A 26,560-nucleotide genomic window follows, 5' to 3' on the forward strand; every position below is an offset into this window, starting at 1 on the left:
GTATACTATCTTTATTTATTCTTCCTGCATAATTCTCCATAAAACTTGTGGGATTTTCCAGTTTGAATTTTTTTTACAGTTGGAAAAAGCTGGAGAGACTTATCGTAAACTAAAGCGTCCAATTGAGGGAAGCAGGTGCTATGAACAGCTCGGGAAATTCAATCTGGCTGTGGAGACTTTGGTAGAGAACGATCTGTATGAAATGGCCATTGATACACTGAAGCGATACAAAAGTCTTACAAAGGTTAGTGACATTTAAATTTATAAGCATTCTTTAGTTTCTACAGAAGTAATAAAGATGTTTGACAAGTACTGTTAATTGTTTGTAATATGTTATTGATTTAGTATTTGCTATGCATATATGTATTGTCAAGACTGAAAAAGAGTGCAGGATTCATGTCCTTTCCACACCACAGTCAATATTAACTGCAATTGTTATTTCTTATTGCATTTTAGCATTTATAATGAAAATAGAAATCTTTTGAATTAAGTATGATGACTTGAGAGGTTACATTTGTTGTGTTTTACATTGAAGGAACTTGAAACACAGTTGACGCCCCCACCCAGAATTCTGATAGACAACGCTCCAGATCGCAGACATACAGTGGAGAGTTTGAGTTATAAGGCAGCAGAGGCCTATCACCGCTCCAAAAACAAGGAGAAAATGATCGCAGCTCTAGAGCGACTGCGAAACCTTGAGGAGAGAACAGACTTCTTGATCCACAAAAACTACATTGAGGAAGCTGCAAAAATGTTTCAAGAAGCTGGTGTGTTTTGATTAGCTTTTATAGTAATATGGGTGATTTCTTTGAGCTGTTTAATAAAATGATCAGTACAAATTATTATAATTTTATTGAACATCTCCAGCAGTTTGTTGAATTAATTGAAAACAATTAAATTAGTTGCATTGCCAATGAATCAGAATTTGTTTGTATGTATGAACTATGTTAATTCTACTAGTTATGTGCATTGTTACTGTGTTTTAGGCATGCTTGCAGACGCTGTGGATCTGTACACTAAGAAAGGTATGAACAAAGAGGCTCTACAGTGTGCTCAGAAATCACAGGACAAAAATGCAATAGGACAGAGTCTTGTCTTGGACAGCAAGATACGACTCAGTCAGTACAAAGACTTTAATGACATAGAGGAAGAAGTCAAAAACGAAATATGTGAAAACCTGAACCAAGCATTTTACTCTCTGCAAGACTTGGAAAACAAGCTAGCGGCAGGTGAAGCAGCCTTCTTAACTGGAGAACTAACAGGAAGGACCGAGTTCATCAACAAAGCTTTTGGGGCATTTTCCAAATCACGCCCAAGGTCAGAAATAGGCCAACTTGAGTGCATGCATTGGATGGTTCACAACTCTAACCTTTATGAAAGAGAAAATCTCAGGAAATGTGTCCTTGGAATGCAGAATCTTTTTGTAAATTTGTTTGTGCTTGCAAAGCATAATACGGAAAAGGAAAGAAACCGTCTGCAAGAAATTTTCAAATTCTTTGGATTTTATCCTGCAGAGGAAGAGAATAAACTTGTTTATTACCCAAAACAGCAACCAAGAGCCCTGTTGGTAATGTCAAACAAAAACAGAGAAGTTTTTAGATGTAAAGAAGACAAAGATAAAATTAGGGAAAAAATATTCAAATTTTTGGAGGAACGAGGAGTCGTATGGAAGAAAAAACTAGAAAAAGTCATCATCGATTGCAGAAACAAGAATAAGCAATGTCCAGCTATTAGGCTTGGGGAGACATGTAAAAATTCCCAAGATGAAAATTCAGATGGTCAGACTTGCCCTTTTCTCCATGCTCCTCTGAAACCCAAGAAATTTGATCTTCTTACTGAATATGACATGCTAGCTATAGAACTGGAAGTGCATATTCATCATGGAGCAGAAGATGTCAGAGCCATGGAGCCAGATTTTGATAAAGAGGGACGCTTTATATCTAATGAGTTGGAAGAAAGGTACAAGGCATGCAGTTGGTTACTGGAGGATCTCATTCCACAAAATTATCACAATGCTATCATATCTTCAGGCCCTGAAAGGTCTAGAGATCTGATAAAAAAGTTGAGATATTCTAAGTATGTCAAAAAAAGAATGATACGATATTTGAAGGGTCTGTTTGATAAAATGGAAAAATTTGAGAGAAAAGACAACATCAAAGTATTTGTCATGATTCGATTTGTCATTCCTTTGTTAAATCTGGAAATGAAGCCTAAACTTGATGATCTCATGTCAAGATTTGAAGACTCTATGAATAAGGAATGTTCTAGAAAAGAACGAAGGAGAAAGAAAGAATGGGCAATGAAACTAGGACTCATGATAGATGATAGTGATGGAAAAACTTATGTCCGCTCAATTGCAAGAAGGTTTTGTGATGGGTATGAAGAGATTACAGGAATGAACAATAATCCCTCTGAAGCACTGATACAGTTTACCAAGTTTTGTGCTCTGTTGAGCAATACTGGCAGTGTTGAAGTCCTCCCCCATTACAACCAGCTCCTGTTGTGGATGGAATATTTTACTACCGTTGCCTTTTGTTTGACAGCCAAAGTACAAAATACACCGAGCTTCTTCTTTGTGATCCCAAACTCTTACATTGCAGTAGTCTATTTCATAGATTCAACATTTGTTCAGGAGAGAGGTGTACCAACTTTTGAGGCTGTTCAGAGGCATAGAATGTGGAAAAGTGCTCTAGACACCAAGTTGTTTCAGGATAGATTAAAAAAAATGGTTGAAATTATTTGTGGGCTTACAAGTGACACAAAAATAAACCTTCTTAGCCTCATATTTCAGTCCAACAACCCCGACACACCTATTACTCATGAGGCCTATGGCATTGCAGAAAGGCTACTTGTTCTTGTCCTTGTGCTGGTTTGCAATCTAGGTAAAAGTGTATATCCTATGGTGGAAACTAAACTGATGAGTGAGCTGTGTAAAATCAAAGTCTGGGAGGAATACCCCAGCAGGCTGTCAGAAGCTCTTAAGTCAGTGCAACAAGCAGGATCTCCAGCAGAGGTAGCAAAGGCACTCCAGGTTCTGCTCTCAAAGAGAGAAAATGACTCTCTAGGTTATTGTATTTGGGATAATTCTGACAGAAGGAATGGACTGCGAACACAGGAGTTGAAGGCCAAAGAGCTTAGTAAGAAGTTCTTCCTTGAAGAGGAAACGCTTCAGGCCATGAACAACCCTCATGACATTGTGTCCAGTAAACCAAGGACAGAGATAGATGAAGATGATGAGATGGATACCCCAATCTCAATGGAGGAGAAAATGGAGATTGACAGAATAAGAAAGGAGAAAGAGAGAAGTGAAAAGGAAAATAAAGCAAGGAAGATAATTGACCGGGTCATACGAAGATTCATTTTCTGTTCAAAAGCAAAAAAATTGTCTGAACGTGTTAAACGTCAAATAAGCATAGAGAGGAAAGAGGAGAAACTGAAAGTATTTAACTCCATACAGATAACTAACACAGTGTGTGGTATTTGTGGTGTACAGTTTAAAGAAAGGAGCCCGGGTTTTTTGTTTCCTGTGGACAGACAAACTTCCAATGACTCTGAATCCTCTGGATTATTACAACCCCCAAGTCCATTGCAGCTGCCACAGCCAAATCATGAAATGGTGCAACAAATTCAAACAACTCCAAGTCCGGATAAAGTAATGGACAATCCATTTGCCTCATTGCTTGAAAATCACCCCATGTTTATGTCTCAGAAAAGTTTTGAAGATGCAAATCAAGAAACACGAGAAGAACATGAAAAAAGTGAAAAGCATAAAGAAATGGTCAAATTTTACCAACATTTTCGACTCAAATATATGCAGGAGATATCTGATCCTTTTCGTGAAGTACGAGACTTTATGCAGCGTTATAAGCTTGGATCAGCAGAATTGGTAGAAAAACACTTTAAGGAAGAGACTTACAACATTGGAATTCTACGTAGACAAAGGGAATCCGTGGAAAATAAAATAGAAAATATTATCAAAGGGTGTGAGTGGCAAAATGGGGAAATTTGGGGGGAGGTACAGGAGATGATTGGTTCCTACCACTTGATCAAAGACTATGTGGAGACTGAAGCACGCAAGAGAAAAGAGGTATGTGGATTTCTTGTCCCTATTTCACCAAGAATACATGAACGTGAAGTAGATGATGAATAGAGAAAATTTTATTTTTGAATCATTGTGGTCAAAGATGGAATGACCAGCCCATTTGTTTGAGACGTTTGTCAGATTATTAAGTTTTTAACAAGTACAATTACACGGGTTGTTTCCAATATAAGTACTAAGGCTGAATTAATATAAGATACGTTAGTTCACAAACACAAATGATATAAAAAAATATGTGAATTGTGATTCTAGATTATTTATTAAAAATGGTTGTTTTTTTTTCAAATCCGTATTTTTCGCGTATGTGATAAATTTTAAAAATTACACTGCAAGTGCTTCTTCCTATTCAAAGTTCTGAACCGTCGAGAGTGAAGAGGATTTGAAGTCGTATTGTTAACGAAATATTGATTTTAGGATTTGATTGTTTTTACAAATATTGATTATATTTCACAAATAAAAATACGGTACACAAACTAAAAATATTTAATCAAATGGTTGACTATTCGTTTATGAGTAATAGGAAAGTTCCGATATTTACCTGTATTTGCATTAATTTTATGAATTTTTGGTAGTTACCAATCATATCTACAAATGCTTTCTTTTTATCCACAGAGATCAGAAAAGCAGAGAGAAGCTGACTTAGCCAAGAACAAACAAGAAATTCAAGATGACGATTTGGAAGTTATTGAGCCAGTTGTTGATGAACCTAAAGAGAGGCGACCAAAAGGACGAGGGAAGAGAAAAAGTCAAAGGCGATGAAAAGACACCCACTGTTATCTGAAAGCTGTAAATAGTAGTGAAGTCTAACTCAATGCTTTCTCCCTTACTTCTGTTGATGATTCAGTTTTGACATTTCCTATTTAAAGTGGAATGCATGCTAAAAAAAAATTGACTAGTATTTTATGGATTGTTAAAGTATCATATCTGAAACATGATTTCGTTGTTCAAAGAATGATATATGTTTTTTTTATGTTATATGTTTTTTTTTTTCATTTTTGTGTAAGAAATGGATGATCTGTTTTGGCTGCAAGTAACAAACTGTTAAATTTAAGAATTGGTGTTAATGAATGCAGATATTATTATTTAATAAATCATAGCCAGTAATAAAGTAAATAAGATGTTTTATTTATTTTAATAAAAACGAAAATCATTTTTTGTAATATTTTTCAAACCTTTTGATTAAATCTAGTATAGAGACGTGCTTTGCAGAGAAAAAATACTAGACATTTTTTGAAAAGGTCAGTAAAATTGGCGAAATTTTTTAAATATTGCTAATATTCAGAATTTGACCGAATCCAATTAAAAACTAATCCCCATCTGAATTACAAAAACGTAAATATCAGCAATATATCTTAATTTGCAGCCAAAAATCAATTTCATTTGTTTAATTCATGTACAGACTATATTACTACTAAATGTTTTAATTTAGATTTCACCAATTTGATTCAATTTATTCTTTAAAAATGATTGCCTTACATTTCTTCTCTATATTAAGAAATGTGTCTATAAAAGACTTCATCATGTACGGGTTTGAAAAATGTTCATAAATTTTGATGAAAAAAGGTAAAACGTCTTGTATTTGACATAACTGGACATGAATGATTAGATATTAATATGCATTCACACCAAATTTTAATCTCTACAACGTGTTACAGACTTGCAACCAAAACAGATTTTTCACTTTCTCATTTAAAAACAAACAAAATTTAATAAAATAATTAAAAGCATATTTATTATACAACAAAATCAGCTTTCAGATATAAATATGATAGTTTAACGATCCATGACATAAAATTATGGTGTTGCATTCCACCTTAATACTGCTACTCATATTGTAAACAATATAAGCATCGTTCATTAACATAAATTCTTCATTTGTTGTTTTGATCATTTTTTATATATGCCAATCCATTCAAGCTTAGAAGACGAAGTAGTTGTGTTCTTAATACATTCAAACAACAATGCAACTATTATGAAGAAAAATGTTGATGAGAATTATTTCTGTATTTAGGTTGTATATGTGGGGGTTATGTGTGTGTGTTATACAGTAGTGTATTTACACTTTCTCTCCGGTGTGTATTGTTTAGGGGGGAATCGTGTTTTAAGGTTTAGGAAATTTGAGATCCAGAGAGTCAATGTGCCGTAATATCTTGAATGTATTTGAATTAGATCCAAGCAAATATATTAATTGTTTTAAAATTAAAATAAATTTAACAAAAATGATGTTAATTCTTAAGGATTTTAGTTTTTTCATGATTTTTCATTTGATAATACATCATTGGATTTTAGTATTGGTTGGTTACGAAAACAAGGATGTACATTGTCTTTGAAAACGAGTCAATTCAGATTAAAATCAATTATGTGCACCACAGCATGAAGGGACTCCGATTTTCAAAATTTTGATTTATGGTTCTCATGAAGATCTCAAAAGCTTACTTCTCAAAATATGGCAAGGACAATCGCATCGAAGAGACTAGCCTATTACTTTGTCATGTACATGTACGACGATTATCTTGCATAATACATATATATTGAATGTATTGTTTATACTAATGCTGTCTCATTTATTAGATAACGTACATGAATGATTTTGTGTTTTTTCCTCGGTTATATTGTGTTTTTCATAAAATAAAGAAATTGTTCAACTGCACAATTTTTATCATACATTTATTTACATGCGTAATGTTCGTGTATGATAATGATGCTCGTCTTATTTTTGTAATCGAAGATGCTTTTCTCTTTTTTCAATCAGAATTGCTCTCTGTGCAGGATCTCGTGTTTCTCCTAGTTTGGTCTTTATTAAAGTACATGTGTCGCATTTCGAAAATCTGTTGTGCTAAAACATAATATACAGCATATTTAACTATTGATATTTTTGTCTTTCTGGGTCGTCTGTTAAAATTTTGATATTTTCAGTCTCTTTGCTGGCACTACTAATACACTGTATTTTTTAAATATGAAAATCTTTATCTTTTCCTTTTAATAGAAAGCTTTTTCAATCTAATGAAAGATAGTTTGCATGTACATGTAATCTTGATAAGAGAAGTTAATATGAGTTTATGTTATGCTATGCTGTATACCTTGGGAATGGCTATATATGAAGCCTCTTCCCTCCACAATCTCAAGAAATGAGAATATGAAATATGAATATGAAATAGGTTCAGGAAACTTCACTTGAGATTCTGATACCATCCTTTCATACACATGTAATTTGGTTGAACATGGGGCAAATGTATCTGACAAGTGTTTGGTAATTTCTCCCCGAAGCTGGTTGCGTAATATTTCAACCACTCGACAGCCGGCTTTGATTTTGTCATCCTTTGTCTCTCCTTCTGTTGATTATTACCCTTTGTTTATCTGGAAAAGCGTTATGTAAATTAATGATTGTGTATGTCCTCGAATATCTAATAAGACACCAATAAAAATCAACAACAACAAAACACCAACCATTAAGGGAGATCAATTTAATTAAAAACCAAGCATTTCATTAAAAAAAACTTTTTTATACACACTCAAAAACATTTTTCGGACTGCGTAAAATGTTGAAGAGGGAATGCCAAGGATTTGTCTAAAAGCAGTGCTGCATACGCCGACAGTTCCGATTATGTACACAAATTTCCATTTCTTGGTTTCTTCATCATAACTGTTATTTAATTATAATAATAATTGAAATTTATTACAAATTTACTTTGATAAATATGTTCACCTAATCAAAGTGTTACAACCAAAATTATTTTTATTTTAGAATTATTAACAAAAGCTTGGACTTTAATAGTTGTGTTAAACAACAATGTGATGTAGACTGTCTATTTTATTGTTGGCCACTCAGCCATGGCTCATTGAAATCAACAAGATTTGTCTGGGTTTTGAGCTAAGACTACTAAATATGTGCATATTTCATTTTCATTTAAAAAAGCGTTATTTTTAACATGTTTTGATACAAGAAAAAGATAGTTTCATCCTACAAAAAGTCCAAGGCCTTGTAGAAATGGTTAATACATGTAAAAAGTTAAATGATGAATTACTTTGAATGGCTCCAAAAATAATCTAGTAGCCACTGCTTCCTTTCGATGTGAGAAAGTGATTGCACGTTTTCTCTGCTGGCCACCATGAGTTCTTGGGAGATACCTCCCAGACACATGGCAGCACAGCACATGATGGCAACAAGGCAATCTATAGCCAGCATTTTCTTCTTCCTAGGCTCTCTCACTATTCAAAAGAGTATAAACCTACATTATATAAATAGTCATGATCATGGTCATTTAAACATTTTAATCAAAATTGCTATTTATACTCATAACATGGACGTTTTGAGCTCAACTGAGCTGAAAGCTCAAGCAAGCTTTTCTGATTACTTTTTGTCAGGCGTCCGTCCGTCTGTCCGTAAACTTTTCAATTTTTTTACTTCTCCAGAACCACTGGGCCAATTTCGAATAAACTCTGCCAAGGCATTATTGGGTGAAGGGAATTTAAGTTTGTTAAAATGAAGGGCCACATCCTGTTTCAAGGGGACATAATTAAGAACAACCTGTTACAAAATGGGGTCAGTGTTACAACATAAGAATATCAGAAGAAAATTTGACTTTTCTAAAAAATACAGAATCTATTCTAGTACGTACTGCATTATCCAGATATTTCATATTTGACTCAATAAATCTAATTTCATTATGGCTATTGTTGCTCAGGTGAGCGATATGGCCCATATGCCTCTTTTCAGAATGGCATGTAAAATAAGACCCATAGCAAATTATGTGCGGAAAATCATTAAAAAATTTAATATACCTCGAAAATCTTCAGTAGGGGATTCTGATTTTCGGCGGGCTGATCCTACCGGTCTTCCACGCTTTTCTATAATATAGGTACATGTATCATAAAATGTATTGTAAAACAAAAATAATTTTACTTTATGCCGACTTTTATCGGTGAAATAAAATTGGAAATTTCCTTGTAAAAAGAATTTACTTTTTGCTGCATTTTCTCCAGCCCTATTTTCATCCATATCCGAGCCTTTTTTTTGAGGAGAGAAAGAAAGAAGAATATCAGGATACAAGTTTCATACAAAAATATAATCATCTTCTATTAAACATAACCAATCGCTACATCAGCAGGCTGGTATACATTTCTTTACTCTAGAATACTGCAGTAAATGAATTTTTGCCTTCTTTTGTTAATCAAGAAGATATCACATGCGATGAGTGTTATACACGTAAGTTATCATTTTCAAAAATGCGGTTACCATGCACTTGAGATACCGTAGATTATATTAAATTCTTTGCAACATGTATCATATTATTTCGATTGCATGTACCTGATACTTCCCGATGGATCTGATGTTCCATAGCTGTCGGAAGAAACTAGATCTACATGTACATACAAATAACATTTACATACACTGCATAATTTATAATTATTGATTTCTTTACTTAAGTAAATAAAGTCATTATAAGTTATAAATAAAATTTAATATAATTTCATATCATTATTTCATTAGCATTATTCTTGGATCTTAGTGTACAAATAAGAAATTTACCGATGTCCTCGTCCATATCCTCCGCGTCCATGTCGGTATCCGTATCTGTGTCCGTGTACATATCCATATCCATTTATTTTTTTGAAAAAAAATTCTATATCAGCTTGTCACTAAAAATATTGAATTACTATTTTTGTTATTAAAATTCATTTACATATTTGATACGTCGATCAATAGAAAAGTTTTCTTCATTTTTTATCCTTTAATAAAACATTTTCAAATCATAAAATGTGAAGTGTCATTGATCAAAACTGTAAATAATTTCAATGAATTATTATCTTCATTTCCTAATTCCATATCGCAGCCAGTATCAGCCTGAGACACCATTATCAGTCCGAGGGCTGTGATATGGAAAAAAGGGGGTACCTGGTAAGTGCGCAACGAAATAGAAACGAAACGAAACAAAATTAAAAGAAACCTACCGAAACAAAACTAAATCGAGCAAAATGAAATATATATAACCATTGTGATTTAAAATCTATTTTATTGTGTTTATTTCAGAAGTAACAAGTCTCTTTTGAAACGCAGCGAGGTAAAAAAAAAAATGGAATTCATCTTCAATATCTAAACAAAAGAAGATGGGTGGATAAGGCGTGTAAAATGCCCATACGCGGTCGGACAGGCCACTGAAAAATTAAAGTATCAATAAATCTGATGTTTTTTTTTTAAATCATTGAAAACAATATATATTTAACGAATTATTGATTTTTAACCTATAGGTATGTTCAATACTTGGAATATGTTGACTCAAACAGGTGTGTACGTATCAAAACCTGCAAATACTGTCATTTTTTAGAACTTCAGGGCATTTTCTTTTATAGAGTGGGTCTTTGCTCCATATTTTTCTCATAGTCTAATTAAGGTCGATTGGAAAACAAACCGATTTCAATCAACAAAAAGTGGAGAGATGACCCACTATACATTAAAAATATCATTTTGTATCCCAACAATTGAACGTTTTGAAAAAATAATACAAGTACGGTAGTTCGTGACCTTAGTCACACATAATATTTAAAAAGCCCACTTTGTTGTGTCTGAAATGGCTCAGTGGTTAGAGCACCTGGCATAAGCTAACCTTATATATCTAGGGTTTTTATGTTACGGGTTCGATGCCACCATGATTTCCGACAATATTTGTTTTTCTTATTTTTTGTTAAATATATTAAAAACTGACTATAGTTAGAAATTTTGCTTTTGCAAAGTTTTATTATAATATATTTGAATAGATTTAATTGGGGAAACATAAATTCAAAATTGTATTTCACTACTAAACCGAATGGGCATTTGCGCCATCTTATTCCCCCATCTTCTTTACATAAGCGTCTTTCTTTTGGTACACTAGTGTGTCGTCCGCTTTCAATTGCAAGTCTATGAGATGACAATCTAATTCTTGTAATTTGTTTCTTATATGTAGAAGGTATTGATTTTGTTAAATAATAGAACTAAATTAAAGAACTGACCTCATAATACAATGACTCAACAGGCATATTATAAAATTGTCACATCATATAAAGGATTCACAATTGCATGTAAAGCTTTCACCACAATACATTAAGGTTTTACCACCATACATAATGGTTTTAATACACCATAACATGATGTTAGTACTGCATATAATGAACTTATCACCTAATGTCAAGAAGTTGCACTGCATGAAAGGATTTTGCAACTGCACATGAAGAGTGTACCATATAACATAACGATTGAACAAGAGTTCATTATGAGTTTAGCTCTGTATGAAATGAGTTTATCATATCATATAAAGATTTATTCATAGCATATAATGAATAAACTACTGCACATAATGATCTTACGACATAACGTAATAATGTTACCACTTCATATAAAGATTTTACCCCTGAATATAATGGTGATATAATAGTATATAATGATGTTAGCACTGCATATAATGATGTTACCACTGCATGTAATGATGTTACCACTGCATATAATGATGTTACCACTGCATATGATGATACTACTATTGCATATAAATAAGATACCAGTTCATATAATATGAAATTGATCTTAAGGCAGCTATGGCGTTCCATATATATGCATGCTCTCATATATACTATGATCGTTTTGTAAAGGAGGGGGGGGGGGGGGGGGGCAGAACTGAAATAAAGGGAATTGCAAGTTAACAGTGTACCCCTACCAAAAATTTAGTTGTATATCTTGCATAGGATCTTGTTTTTGGTAAAAATAGTATTTCATAAGGGTATAATGTCAAAGATTAAGTGTAGAAAAATAAGTGTAAAATTTGGATACAGTTTACTGTATGCTATTAAAGTCTCTTGTTTAAAATTCAGATTTCGCACTTTCCAGGCACGTAGAATCCTTTTTGAGAGTGGAGAGGGGAGGCAGACTGATCCAAAAAATCTTGACAAGCAGAGAAAAATGGCTCCATCTTATTTTCACTTTTTAATATTTTTAATTTTTTTTTAAAAATTTAAGGAAAATGTTCGCTGCGAGAAAAAGTGGTGGGGGGGGGGCGGCTCTGATGCTACGTGCCTGCTTTCATAAATTGTAAATTAAAAGTGGAGGATAAGAAACTTTTGAAGAAATAATGCGGTAAAAAAGAAGTACCAAAGCGATAGCTTTATTAAATTTTAATATTTCCATCAACTCCATCATCGGTGTCAATTTTTTTATAACTATACTATAGTGCTTTTAATCTATGTAAATTTTATATGAAGTAAAAAATAATCCTGACACATTATATATATTATTTCATCTTTATTGATTTCAAAATTATTATGATAGTTTCGTTTCGGTAGGTTTCGTTTCGTTCATGTAGATTTCGTTTCGTTGGGGGGAGTGGCTTTAGAAAACTCGACCAATATTATCAAATTAAGATATTTGATCCGCTCTTAATAGATCGCTTTGTGTTGTTGGTTTACTGAGGTTCAATCATATTGTATATATATATATATAGTATATACATGTGTATAGACAGTCTTAAAAAAAACTTTAAAAATTGAGAGGCAAGTAGAACCGGTAGTCTGTCAAAATGTATACCCCTCTCCCAAAGAAAAAAACCACCCAAAAACTAACGACCCCTTAAAACCATACATGTGTAACGTGTGCCACCTAAATAACGTGCATACAACAAAGCAAATTAAAAACTAGCTGAAATCGGGGAATGCCTTACCCTGACTACAATCAATACTTGGGCTATTCATAATGGTACCGTTACAAAATAAAATTCTAGTTCTCTCTCTCTCTCTCTCTCTCTCTCTCTCTCTCTCTCTCTCTCTCTCTCTCTTCTCTTCCCTTGAGAAATTATTGTTTATTTGAGCTAAAATTAGATTTCTAAAACGAAACTAACCTTGATGCAATGCAACAAGTTAAGTTTTTATTATAATGATGATCGTTGTCGCTGGTTCATCAAGAAGAATGTTTTAGAGGTTAAATTGATATTTAAATTGTTAATGTTAATTACGGTTGTGTAAAGTTTCATTTTCTTAATAAGAACCAGCTGTTTATTTCATTAAATAAAGTACTGACTTTGACATTTGTCGAAGCTTACCTGAACTGTAATTAAAATGAAAGTTGAAAAGAATTATATAAATAGGAAGGTGTGACGAAATAGAGTCAATATTACCAAGACCACGACTAATAAGATGTAAATACATCTAAGGCGTATAATTTATGTTTTTGGGGGAAAAAAATGCATCTTAATTGAATGTGCATTTATTTACTTATAGCCATGTGTTTAAAATTGACATTACTTTTGTATTGCATATTTTAAAAATAACACGGCAGTGAATACAATTTTCACACTAAAATTTTAAAATTAAAAAAAATACGTTTTTACATTTTATTTAAAAATTTAAATCTGTTGTTTGGCTGTGTAAGACATTCGTTTATTCAAATTGATTTATGTTGCTATGATAACAAGACTAACAAAATTATATGCGTGAAGGTGGCAAAAAGTACAAGCCAATTAAACCTAGGCATACCTGATTTATAAAAGGTAAATACATCAATAGCGTATTTTATCATGATAAAAAACGTAAAGCAACAATTCATTGCTAAATAATAAGTATAACTTTTCTTTTAACAGATTTAAGCGTTGCAACTCTATATTCCAATTTTCCTGTTCTTTGTATATACATGTACTACAAAAAAAAAATTATTATGGGAACTTGGCCTAAATTGAACGTGTTCAACAGCATATCGTACGGGTTGTGTTTTGTCGAATGGTATTTAAATCAGAATCATATCCGTGTCCATTGTAAGCTCATTCCTCCTGTCAAAGAGGGTTTAAAGATCTGTATCATATATAAACATGTCTGTGCTGGCCATCCATTTAGAGTAAAATGAAAAACTCTTCACAACATTGATTTCATTCTTGTAACTGTGGCTGTCTCTTGATTGGAAACTGGTAAGTCTAGATCCAGGGGAATTACCCCTTCAGTCCCATCTTCTTCAGAATTGACAAGCAATAACAACCGAAACGGGAATTCACGATTCCCATACTGTTTAATTATTTATACTGAATAATTATCAATATATATATAATAAGCAGCAATGATCAACGTAAAGGGTGTTAAGAAAGTTCGTTCCGTGATTTACTTTAGCCTAGATTCATTAATAAACAACTCGTTTGTAAGTGTTTTGATTTTTAATAACCAGATAGACCACCTTTGTTTTTCAGTACATTTTTAATTTTTAACTTTCGTTCATCAATCCTGCCAGTGTTTTTTTTTGACGATTCAGTGCAGGTTTAAGTTCTTTTTGAAGAATTTTATCCACATAATATTTTGCATTTAGGCCTATAGTTTTGTCAGATGGAACAATGTGTAGCTTTGACAAACCGTTAACTCTCATTGCACCCCAGATCATGACTTTGGCGCTTGACTTGACGCAGCTGACGTCGGGTACCTCATCTATAGTCTGTCCCAAGTTATTGCTTCCATCGCTTTTTGATGATTTTTAATAAAATTACACATACCTGTGAAAGAAATACAGTTGAAATCGTTAAAAGGGAATATATCCAAGATATCTTCATTGAACAATTATCCCTTTCCACTCAGAAAAATTCACAGGAACGAAAACAGATTCCTTACGGAGATTTATAATGGTGAATGTTTACATCTTTTCTCCATTCGGAATACACTCGGAATACATCGCGCAATTTTTTAACGTTATCATCCGGGCTTATTAATGGCTGTTGCAATGCAAAATCTCCGTAGACTTTCAGTTTCGGGATGTGTATTGAAACCTGAAGCGGTAGAGGGGGCGTTTCAAAACAGATAATCTGGACATTTTTTATATTAGTGGATGAACGTAGTTTGAGCACAAAGGCATTTACTATTATTGAAATATCATGCAAAAAGTGGTGGAAGCAAAAACTCGGGACAGAGTATAACTGGGACATCCACACAACATCGTCTTGTCGGTTCGGAACATGAAACAGATATTTTGAAGATTCGTCACCGAAGATGTAGTTCTCCCAGTCTTCAGCTGTCAAGTGCTTGTGATCACAAGCAAATTTCAATCTTTTTTGTCGTTGTGTTTTCGTCAGAAGCTGATTTCTTGATCGCTTAAATGCCTTCCATTTTTTTACTTTCCGTAAATAATTAAACACAGTCACATGACTCACATTAAAGCCCGAGTTCTTGAGTTCCTTGCTGCATTTTCTTGTTGATTTTCCTCTTTTGTATTTTATGTTCTCGACTTTCCTTTTTACTACGCCTACTATCTTCGACGGTCGGCCCGATCTCGGTTGGTCGGTGAGCTGTTTATTTTGCACTCGCCTGCGTCTCCACTTTGTTACCCATCACTCACTTTTACACAGTTGTTTAGCCACATCCTTCACACCGAATCCTGCATCTAATAAAGCCAAAGCCTGGGCTCATTCGTTGACAGTATCGACACTTGTGCAAGACGTCTGCTTTTTCACCGAACTCGTCATTTTGTTTGATGACGTAATAGACATAAATGTTTACATCACTCTATGACACCACCAGAGAGTGCACATAGGGGAGGATAACTAATGATACGTTGAGGGAAAATTTTCTAGTATAACCAGTGTGAATTTGCAAACAAAAATATTGCTTTTATCAATTTATTTCTGTCAATTTACAACCAGAACGAACTTTCCTAACACCCTTTATATCATTAAATTTTTAGCTCATCGAGACGAAGTCGGGGGAGCTTATACTATACCGTCGGCGTCGGCGTCCGGACCTGGTTAATTTTTTGGTTGCAAGTCCTGTATCTAAGATACTACTCGTCCTGACTTCACCAACCTTGCATGGATGATGCATCTGGACCTACTTATGGACTTGAAAGACTTGGATATTTGTATATTGCCTCTTTTTGCCTGTGTTTTCTGTTTTTTACTTGACGTGAATGTATGTATCAATTTTACAGTGTTGTTGCAGGTTGATGAACAACCAAAGAACCAAACGTTTGTGGCGGTGTAAAAAAATCGTTCGGTCTTAGTTTGATCTGAGTCGCAACTATGAATTTTTTCAGACGCCTATTTTGGAATGGACCACCGGATCGTAAGTTTGTTCGAAAAAACTTTCGAATTAAAATTATTGAAAGAAGATGGGTGGATAAGGCGTGTAAATGCCTATACAAGGGCGGTTAGGATACATGTACCTTAGATTTTTGTTATATACTTGGAGTATGTTGATTTAAACTAGCGTATGCGTATCGAAACCTTCAAGTTGTGTTCATTTTTTTAGAACTCCAATGCCTTTTCTTTTATAGGGTGGGTCTGTGCTCCATATTTTTGTCATAGTCTAAATCAGATTTGATGGAAAACAAACCGATTTCTATTAACAGAAAGTAGAGAGATGACCCACAATGCATTAAAAATATCATTTTGTATTCCAACAATCGAACTACTTAGAATAATAAGTCCATAAATTCGCCAAAGTCGTATGTAGCATATAAACCACGAACTTTGCGACTTAAATAGCTTAGTGGTTAGAGAACCAGACATTAGATAACCTTTAGTAAAATACAAATAACTATGCTTTTTCGGTTTCTGGTTCGTAGCCACCAAAACTTAGGGCAACATTTTTTCTCGTCGTTTGTTTAAACATTCAAAGCTGAAAATAGTTAGAAATTTTGCTTTTGCAAATTTGTATTATAATATTTATCAAATAATTTTAATTAAAAAAAATAAATTTGAAATTGTATTTTAGGACTAAACCAAGTGGGCTCTTGTGCTATCTTATCCTTCAATCTTTTTTTTTTTTAAATCTTAAATTGCATATCATATACATATATGTTTCGAATTTTTAAAATTTCAGGGCATTTCCATCGTTTCCATTGTTTCTAGTTTCTGCACTAATTTTTTCCGATTTTTCATTCTTTAAAAATGCTAATATTTAACTTTACCATTTGCCAATATTGTATATAAAAGGTAAGGAATGAATTGCAATAACTAACTCTTAAAAGAAGCATTTTAAAAAAGTGAGATGTGTAATGATACACATTATTAAGTCTTTTCACTTCCGGCGATTTCTTTATGTTTTTATTCTTTTTTTTTTCTATTTTTCTTGGGACAACTTTTTTTTTTTAAATTTTAAAAATCCATTTTTTAAATTATTATTAATCATTTAATTAGATCTAATATATTGGTGGGAACTACATATAGAAAATGTCTTTCACTTAACGATGCAGAATGTCATATTTGGTATCTACAAAGTAAAAAGTGTTCAATTAAATTATTATATTTTAATTGGAAAATGCTTCATTCATCTTATTCATTCAAATCACATGGCAAACAAATTGAGTTTATTGCTTTTAATATTTTTTTAAGAAACAAGCTTCATGCGAAAGAAAATTATCTTTGTTTGAAAAACCAAATACATATTTTTTATGAATTATCGCAGTCAATATTAGCTGACGTGTAAACTCTGCGTTTTTACTATTACATGTATCTTAATTGTCTAAAGTTTTCTTATTAATGCTTTTTACTATGTTAAAACTAAGTTGCCTGTATCTTTTAGCTCAGTGTCCAAAGTACTCATAATTGATCTGTCTCAATGCCAATTACTCTTTTGTAAAGCGTTTTAAAAATGTTCTAAAAATTTATGTACCATGATTGTTGAGCCAATGAAATACTCACCACTAAAAAAAAAGCTCTGGCATCAAATTAGTTTATTAGGTTATTTCCCTTTAGGTTGTTCATCTTTCTTTCCATTATACATATAAACAACTGTGCAGCATACCTAAAGCTCCTTTCATAAAAAGCCCATACTTTCTGCTAGGCCGAGGTCAATACAGGACTAGCGTGGATAGTTTGGTTTCATAAAAGGGAACACTTTTACGCTGAAGTTAGTTCAGCCAAAATTTTAAATTCATTTAGAGATGTAAGTTATGATGAAAATATAAAATAAACATATCTAACACAAATCGGCAAAAGTATTTTCTTCGTTTTAGCATTTGTCACATTCAGGTGCCTGAAAAATGTACTTCTTTCATTTGGCATAGATTCCAAACCAGCTTTTATTTTATAGTTCATTTTTGGAAAATGATTATGAATCTATATCATAATAAATGATAGAAATAAATAGATGTTTTCAGTTGAAAATGCGCGGGATATATTTTATGGGTATTTCGGTTGGATAAAGTAACAAGTTAACACAGGTATATTTGGATCCTTTAATTACATACATGGAATTATTCCAAGGAAAGAGTATAACTTTAATAATATTAGTAGCAGTATTAGAATTCACTAAAGTTTAAGATCTATATAGGTATATTTGTAAAAATTGTGTTAAGTATTCCTAAAATCCGAAAAGCTACACTATTTAAAGTAACTATATATACATGTATGAAATCATCCTCATAAAATGTAGAATCTTAATTGCAATTGTTCAAACCGGTGACCTCTGGACCATTAATGTGGCCTAAAGGAGGGGCTTAATTTTAATATCGGAATATTGTTTGAATTTTAAATTGTTTAAACCATGACCCCAAACTAATATGGGGGTCTATGGAGAGGATGAAGAATATTCTAGAAATATATATGAAATAAATTTGAAAAACTATTCATTTCAAGAATTGCAATTTTACAAACAGTAATTTTATAATATATTACAGCATCATGATATAGTTTTGAATTTTGATTATTGATACAGTTATCACAGTAACAACAAAATAATGTTCATTGCAAAAAATATTTTGAGAAAAATCAAACAAAAACTTAAACAAAATATAATCTAATGAAATATATTTTGTATTTGACACCAGAAAGCTGCTTTGATAAGAGCAAAGGCTATGTTGTTTATGCGAGCGCTATGGCCCCTTGACCTCATATTTATATTCGGACCATAGCAGACACGTGATGAGAAATTTAAGTCAAAGAGTGTCAACTGCATGATGAAATCGCCCTACTTATGCTTCACTCTTTTTGCAAGGTTAAGCAACACCTTTAAAGATCAAACATGTTAGTTGATTTTAACAATTGGATAAGTTCTATATATCTAACAGTCGTGTTCATGCAGAGCAAGGTCTTCCATCAAAAGAAACAGATATAGCCCAGGAGGCCTTGGACAATTACTGAGTTTTATCAAAACTGAAAGAAGGAAGACTTTGTCTGAATGCAAATAATATAAAATAGAGCGTCGTTTTCACAAAAGTGTGGTTTCAAGTTTTCTGACTTAGAAAAATGATAAGTAACATTTTACAAGATAACGCTTTGAAAGTATGGCACTTTTATTTCAGATAGCCACGTGAAGGCCAAAATCAATGAGATAAAGGAGAAAGGAAACATAGCATTTAAAAACAAAGAATATAAGGAAGCCTTGATTTTCTATGACCAAGCTATAACCATGGTAAAAGGTTGTAAGAATTTGACACGTGAGGCAGCAATAGTGCTAACAAACCGATCAATTGTTCACTCTAACCTACATAGTGTAACAGCGGCCTTGGAAGACGCTGAAGAAGCAGTCATGTGTGACCAAACATGGATGGAGGTTTGTTAACTGAATTGAGTTCTTTGAAATTTTCTTTAAGGCATTTAGTGCAAAGGAATATTTATGGTTTATGGGGTTTTTGCGTATACTTTTATTTTTAGGGACACTGGAGAAGGGGCCAAGTTTTACGACAGAAGAAGCTATTCCGAGAGTCTTTTAGTGCCTTTTTGGAGGGTTATTGGAAAGGAGATGGCACTGTTTCAGAGAAATTGAACATTCTTGTGGAGGCTGTTGCATCCTTTTCAAATATCACAGGTTTCGTTTGCTATAGAGGCTTTGAAAATAGAATAAATTGTACAGTGTATTTAACATTCAGGTATTTTGAAAGTTAATATTGCCATGTAAAATTTATATTTTTTTCTTTTATGTTTATCAAGTGCAGACAATTTTATATGCCTTCAATATGGACATATTTACACAAATATTAATTTACCTTTATGAACCATATTTCATTAACTGGCATATATAAAGAAAACGTAAAAATAAGTAGTGTAATACAGGTTAATTTTTTTTATATAGAGTCGCATTATAATGAGAAAACAGTGTAATGATTAACCAGCATTACATTACAGGGAAGCAGGAGTTGGAGACAAGTTACAAAGATGTGGGTAAAGTGAGCAGTGAGGTGTGGCCGGAGGTACTGACTAGACTGAGTGCCCGGGGGGAATGGGTGGCCATCAGATACCTGGTCCTGGGCATAGACTTCCAGTTTATTAATGGTTCTGCTGTTGTTGATGGTATATCCGTTAAGATATGTAATATTACCCGTATCTTGTATTTCATTAGCTTGATATTTAAAGATATCTCTTCCTTTTTTGGTCTTCGATTTCAGTCAAGTCGGAATATTAACATATCAGAGTCAAATTTATTTAAACTGATCAATCATGCAGTTGCTTTTACTGTTCTTAGTGCAAATGATCCCCAGGGGGGTGGCGAGAGATGTGGATTTTCAGGGAATCACTTACAACACACTGTTCCTGTACCTAGAGAGCCACGAAGATCCCACCTCCTTAAATAACTGGATCATCCCTCTGGTACTGTTTCTCATCACACAAGGGGGAGACTTTGGAACCTTATTGAGGTTCCGAGCATCGGAAGACGACACACCTTTTTCTGCTGCCGTTAGATTTTGTGTACTGACAGGTAAGGTAATGTTATGTTGCTCTCTGTGTAGATATTGTTTATTCCTACTTTGCTAAAAATGCAAGGTTGATGTGTTTATCAGAGCCTTGCGCGTTGATTAGTCTGTAGATATTTGTTTTTACTTGAGAGTAATTTAGTCAAAATGCGTTTTACAAATGGAAAATATTAATACATAATTATGTTGACTTTTGCATGAGTGAACTTTCGTTTAAGTACGCCACCTGGTGACATCGCAAGGACAGGGTATACCTCTGACTAGACCGATAGAAAAAAGACTTACACTAAATTATCTCTCTTAAGATCATTTGCCTTTATTTATTTATTTATTTTTAAAATATGAATTGGATGTTTTTCAGATCATTTTCTTGCAATTTTTATTCAATTTCTTTTATACAGGAGACATTGCATTGTTACAAATCATGCCAGCCACTCAAAGGCCTGCAACGATGGAATATATGGACGTTAGAGGGGATTCCCCTTTCCACACACTTTTAAAGATGTCCCGCTGTCCCCAGGGAAAGTTCCTGGCCACCATAGTGAGGCTGCTTCTCCGGAAGGGCGTATCCCCGACAGTGCGCGACCAGAGTCAGCGCCTTCCCATTGACTACGTGAATCGACAAAATAACAGAGAGGCGTATGGCATACTGAAGAAATACACACAGCGTGAGTTTCTAAAGTATATATGTATTGGACAAATGATTTCGATCTGTTATTTTTGTTATTAGCTTGTTAGTTGTTACTTGTCCTATCTTTACCAAACTTGCATGGGGGATGTATCTGGACCTGTTTATGAACTTGAAAGACTTGGATGCTAAATCTGGGCCAGAAATTTTAGACGCCGGAGGTGATTTGGGTTTTTGGAGCAGGTTAAAGTTTTTGGTTCAGGTGCCCTCTCTAAGTTACTACTGGTCCTAACTTCACCAAACCTGCATTGTTGGTGCGTCTTAAAATACTGATGAACTTGACAGGCTTGAATGCTGAATCTGAGCCATAGGTTTAAGATGATGAATGAGGTTAAGGTTTTTGGAGCTGATTAAAGTTTTTGGAGCAGATACCCTCTGATAATTATATATTACTAGACTTTGACCCGTGCGTGCACGGGTTAACATTGCATATCGGGCATTTACAAAATAGGTTTATCGACACACCTTATTGCTGATATTTACTTAACAAAGCTATAAGCCTACAATAATGCTATTAATTTCACTACACTTTACTTAGTTTGAATAATCTAACTGTGTCTTGGGAAAGGTCCTCACCACAGTTAGAATGCCTTCCATATTACCGTTATGTAGCAGAAAATTGCAGAATCGCTCCGGAACGATTTTGGAGAAAGTTAAATAAGTTGCCTTGAAAATAACAGTCAAATTCATCACAACATACCTTTTTGAAACTGCAAATACCTTTCAACTAAAAATTTAAATCCATAGACTGGAAGAATTCAACACCTTTTCACCAACGTACACGTATTTTTTTTTTGTAAAACTGGGTCCGTAAGACATTATTCATTTTTACGATAAAACATATTCTATTTACTCTCCTAACAAATATAATGTAACTTTTGTGCATGTAATCAAATATTTTTTGTCATCCCGAAGACAAAAGTAAGTACTTACTTTAAGGAGGCCGATTTGGGTTTTTTTGCGGAAAAACTACAATAGCAAAACTCTTTATATTTTGACCATATGTAATTAAAACCAACTCTAGTTTATATGCGAAGGTTCATGAAAATCTACCCTCTGGTTCTTTTTATAATTAGGGACCATCTCAATATAGAGGTACATTTACTATAGGAATATATAGGAAACTGTCATTTTCCGCACATCAAAGCAGTTTTAAAAAATACTACAATAGCTTTTTTTCTCAAATTCTTATATATGATAATTAATATCATTTCCTACCTTATATGTAAAAAACACAAAATTCTACCGTCTGGTTTTTAGAGGGGGCCATCTCAAAATACTAAAATGCACCAAATTTTGCTATATATTTGGATCATCACGAATGATGATTGGTATAATGGATTCATTCCAAAAATGAGAAAAATATCCTCGAGGATAGCATCATTCTGTATATAAAATTTCAACAGCCTACAATTTTTACTTTTTCTTTTATGTTATTTCTTATAACGTACTCCTACAAAGCTTCATTTTATCATAACGTCATAAAAGCGCAATGGCAAAGCTCCCCTACCGCACAACGTAAAAATCGTGTTAAAAATAAAAATTTCCTTTAAAAATCTAAATATTTATATCTGTATTTTGTTTATCAATTTTATAAATGATATCGAAAAAAATTCATAAGAAGTATAAAACAACTGTATTATATTAGAATGCGCAAAAACATGTGCAATGCAAACTAAAGTCGGCCTCCTTAAATGTATATTTGTTATTTTATACTTTCTCTCATAAGAAATCATTCCTATATATGAACAGAATATATAGCAAAAGTCCAATAAAAATTTACCCGTATTTGTATTAGCATTTATGCGTTTATTCATGCAAATAACATAAACTAAAGATCCTATTAGCGTGAATGTATTGCGCAAGCGCAAGATTGTAAAATCCAAATAATCCAGGTGATTTCCGGGATTTTTTGAGGAATTTTCGTTGATTATCAATTAGCGAAGCTTAACTGAGAAAAAATTAAAACAAATTGGTGATCTTCATGTACCAATGATGTTTATAATATATATAACAAAAGACAGTATTCTTTTGATTTCTCGGTATTAAAGACCAAAAGTTCGAGTCTATTATTTAATATAGTAGTATAGATTCTGGTCCTCACTTCACAAAACGTGCATAGATGGTGCGCATAATGATACTGATGCACTTGACAGGCTTAAATGTTGAATCTGAGCCGTAGGTTTCAGATGCTGGATGAACTTAAGGTTTTTTTTAGCTGGCTAAAGATTTTAGAGCAGCTGCCCTCTGATGATGATATCTTAGTTATAACTGGTCCTAACTTCACCAAACTTGCATGGATTGTGCGTCTAATGAATCTGATGCATTCCACAGGCAAGGATGCTGAATCAATGCCATAGGTTTTTAGCTCAAGTGAGCTATTCTGATCACATTTTGTCTGTCGTCCGTCTGTCCGGCTGTCCGACCGTCCGTCCGTCTGTCTGTAAACTTTTCACATTTTAAACATCTTCTCCAGAACCGCTGGACCAATTTCAACCAAAGTTGGCGCAAAGCATCCCTAGGCTAAGGGGATTCCAAGTTGTTAAAATTAAGGACCACACCCTTTTACAAAGGGAGATAATTAGGAATTATTGAAATTTTTCGAGAAATTTTCAAAAATCTTCTTCTCACGAACCATAAGGCCAGGAAAGCTGAAACTTGTAGAAGCATCCTCAGGTAGTGTAGATTCAAAGTTGTGAAAATCATGACCCTCTGGGGTAGGGTGGGGCAACATTGGGGGGTTGCATTTTTACATAGGAATATATAGAGTAAATCTTTAAAAATCTTCTTCTCAAGAACCATTATCCTGGAAAGTTGAAACTTTTGTGAAAGCATCCTTAGCTGGTGTGATTTCAAGGTTGTGAAAATTATGACCCTCGGGGGTACGGTGAGGCCACAATGGGGAGGGGTCAAATTTTTACAGAGGAATATATAGAGTAAATCTTAAAAAATCTTTTTCTCAAGAATAATGAGGCCAGGAAAGCTGAAACTAGTATGGAAGCACCCTCAGGTAGTGTTGATTCAAGGTTGTGAAAATCAATACCCTCGGGGATAGGGTGGGGCCACATTTGGGGGTCGACTTTTTACATAGGAATATATAGAGTAAATCTTTAAAAAAAAATCTTTTTCTCTTCTTCTCAGAAAGCAATCAGCCAGAAAGGCTGAAACTTTTGTGGAAGCATTCTTGGGTAATGTAGATTCAAAGTTGTAAAAATCATGAACCCCAAGGGTAGGATGAGGCCACAATGGGGGGTTTCATTTTTACATAGGAAAATATAGAGTAAATCTTTAAAAAGTTTCTTCTGAAGAACCATATGGCAAGGAAAGCTGAAACCTATGTGGAAGCATCCTTAGCTGACGTAAATTCAAGGTTGTGAAAATTATGACTCTTAAGAGTAGGTTGGAGCCACAATGGGGGTCCAATTTTTACATATGAATATATCGAGTAAATCTTTAAAAATCATCTTCTCAAGAACCATTTGGCCAGGAAATCGGAAACTTGTGTGGAAACATCCTCAGGTAATGTAGATTCAAAGTTGTGAAAATCATGACCCTTGGGGGTAGGATGGGTCCATGAAAGGGGGACGAATTTTTACATAGGAATATACAGAGTATATTTTTAAAGCTCTTCTTCTTAGAAACCATTATGCCAGGAAAGTTGAAACTTGTATAGAAGCATCCTCAGGTAGTGAAAATTCAAAGTTGTGAAAATCATGACCCTCGGGGGTTCGATGGGGCCACAATGGGGGTCAGCTTTTTACAAAGGAATATATATCTTTAAAATCTTATTCTTAAGAACCATTTGGAAAGAAGGGTGTTTGTTTGGAAGAATTGTCAGGTAGTGAGATTTCAAGTTTATTCAAATCAAGATTTCCGGGGGGTTGATGGGGACACAAGGGGATGGGGGAGACAAATTTATATATATATATTGAAAAATATCTTTAAATCTTTTTCTAAAAAAAAAACATTTGCCTAGAAAAGCTGTAACTTTAGCAAAAGCAACTTCAGAAAGTGTAGATCAAATTTGTTCAAATCATAATCTTTAGGAGAAGTTTGGGGCCACATTTGGGATTCAGTTGTACAAATGAAAACATTTAACGAGGCCGAGTACAGAACGAGTACGCACGCTTTCGCGCAGCGTTTCATTTGTATTGTGACGTCATCTTTTTGCTTTGTTGACGCTATGGTGTGATAGTTTCAACTGAAGATATTCAGCGAAAGTTTTTGAAAATAGCTCATTTGATGATTTAAATTGATATTATATTGTGGAATAAACATAAATGTCTCGAAGTATATTAAGCTATATTAGGGCTCGGGTCGAAAAAGTGAAAAGGTTTCAGCAAGCCTAGCCCTCTGTCACGTTTTCTTAATCCGCCTAAATATAGCTTAATCCATATATATCTAGACGGTAACTATGTATTTTATATTAATGACCCTTAATATGTAATGTTATATATTTATTTTTTACTTAAATATGTCTGAATGTTTTTATAATACTATAAAGATCACAATTTCCGCCTTTGTGAAATAAAAAAAAAACATAATCCGACAAATCTGGGAAACGGGGCTTACAAAAAACAACCTTGATTAGACCTCTGGAACAAAGCAGGAGGTAAAAGGTTTTTTTTATTTGACTATTTGATGCCTTTTAGCAATATCTTTAATATGTAGAATTGAAAAAGAAATCCCTAGGGCAGAAGTTTAAAAAAAATGTAAAACATGTGCAAAATTGATACATTTCAAGCAAAATCCCATAGGGTCCTATGTTAAAAATTAACAAACTTTGAGGTGACCCTTTAAACAAACGATGTGTTAAATGTCTTATTTTTTTTATCCTAAGATAATAATTATATCAGTAGTAATTCATGTAAAAAATTTCATTCAAAAATTTAGGGCAGAACAAATTAGACCCGGCCTCGTTAACTATTCACAAAAAATGAAATGTTATTATATATGATTTTACTTATATGCAAGCTTTTTTATAAATTGCTGATTCTTTAAAATTGTTTTAACTTTGGCCCCAGGACGATTATTGGACCTCGCAAGGGGTACAGAGTTTGATGTAGGTTTATATCCTGTATATAAACAATTGTGAAGGGTCTTTATGAGAACTGCAATGCTGAATGTGATATGACTATAAAAGCATCCTGTTAGA

At 33.5% G+C, this 26,560-nt stretch overlaps 1 protein-coding gene and 2 pseudogenes across 3 annotated transcripts in view; 2 read left to right on the plus strand and 1 right to left on the minus strand.

Annotated features, from left to right (window-relative positions):
• LOC128173748 (TPR and ankyrin repeat-containing protein 1-like) overlaps window positions 1-5,805 on the plus strand; it is a 33,151-nt gene extending 27,346 nt beyond the window's left edge. For all 3 annotated transcript variants that reach the window (XM_052839413.1, XM_052839424.1, XM_052839429.1), the window contains exons 33-36: window positions 80-244; window positions 536-767; window positions 987-4,087; window positions 4,712-5,805. In XM_052839413.1, the coding sequence (XP_052695373.1) occupies window positions 80-244; window positions 536-767; window positions 987-4,087; window positions 4,712-4,858 (3,645 nt within the window). In that variant the 3' untranslated portion in view covers window positions 4,859-5,805. The remainder of the gene's footprint in view (window positions 1-79; window positions 245-535; window positions 768-986; window positions 4,088-4,711) is intronic.
• Window positions 5,806-6,005: 200 nt separating this feature from the next.
• Window positions 6,006-9,102, minus strand: LOC128173764 (uncharacterized; annotated as a pseudogene).
• Window positions 9,103-13,864: 4,762 nt separating this feature from the next.
• The window catches only part of LOC128166752 (TPR and ankyrin repeat-containing protein 1-like), a 42,070-nt pseudogene continuing 29,374 nt past the window's right edge, over window positions 13,865-26,560 (plus strand).

The sequence above is a fragment of the Crassostrea angulata genome, chromosome 1, assembly GCF_025612915.1.
Source record: "Crassostrea angulata isolate pt1a10 chromosome 1, ASM2561291v2, whole genome shotgun sequence".
NCBI lineage: Eukaryota > Metazoa > Mollusca > Bivalvia > Ostreida > Ostreidae > Magallana > Magallana angulata.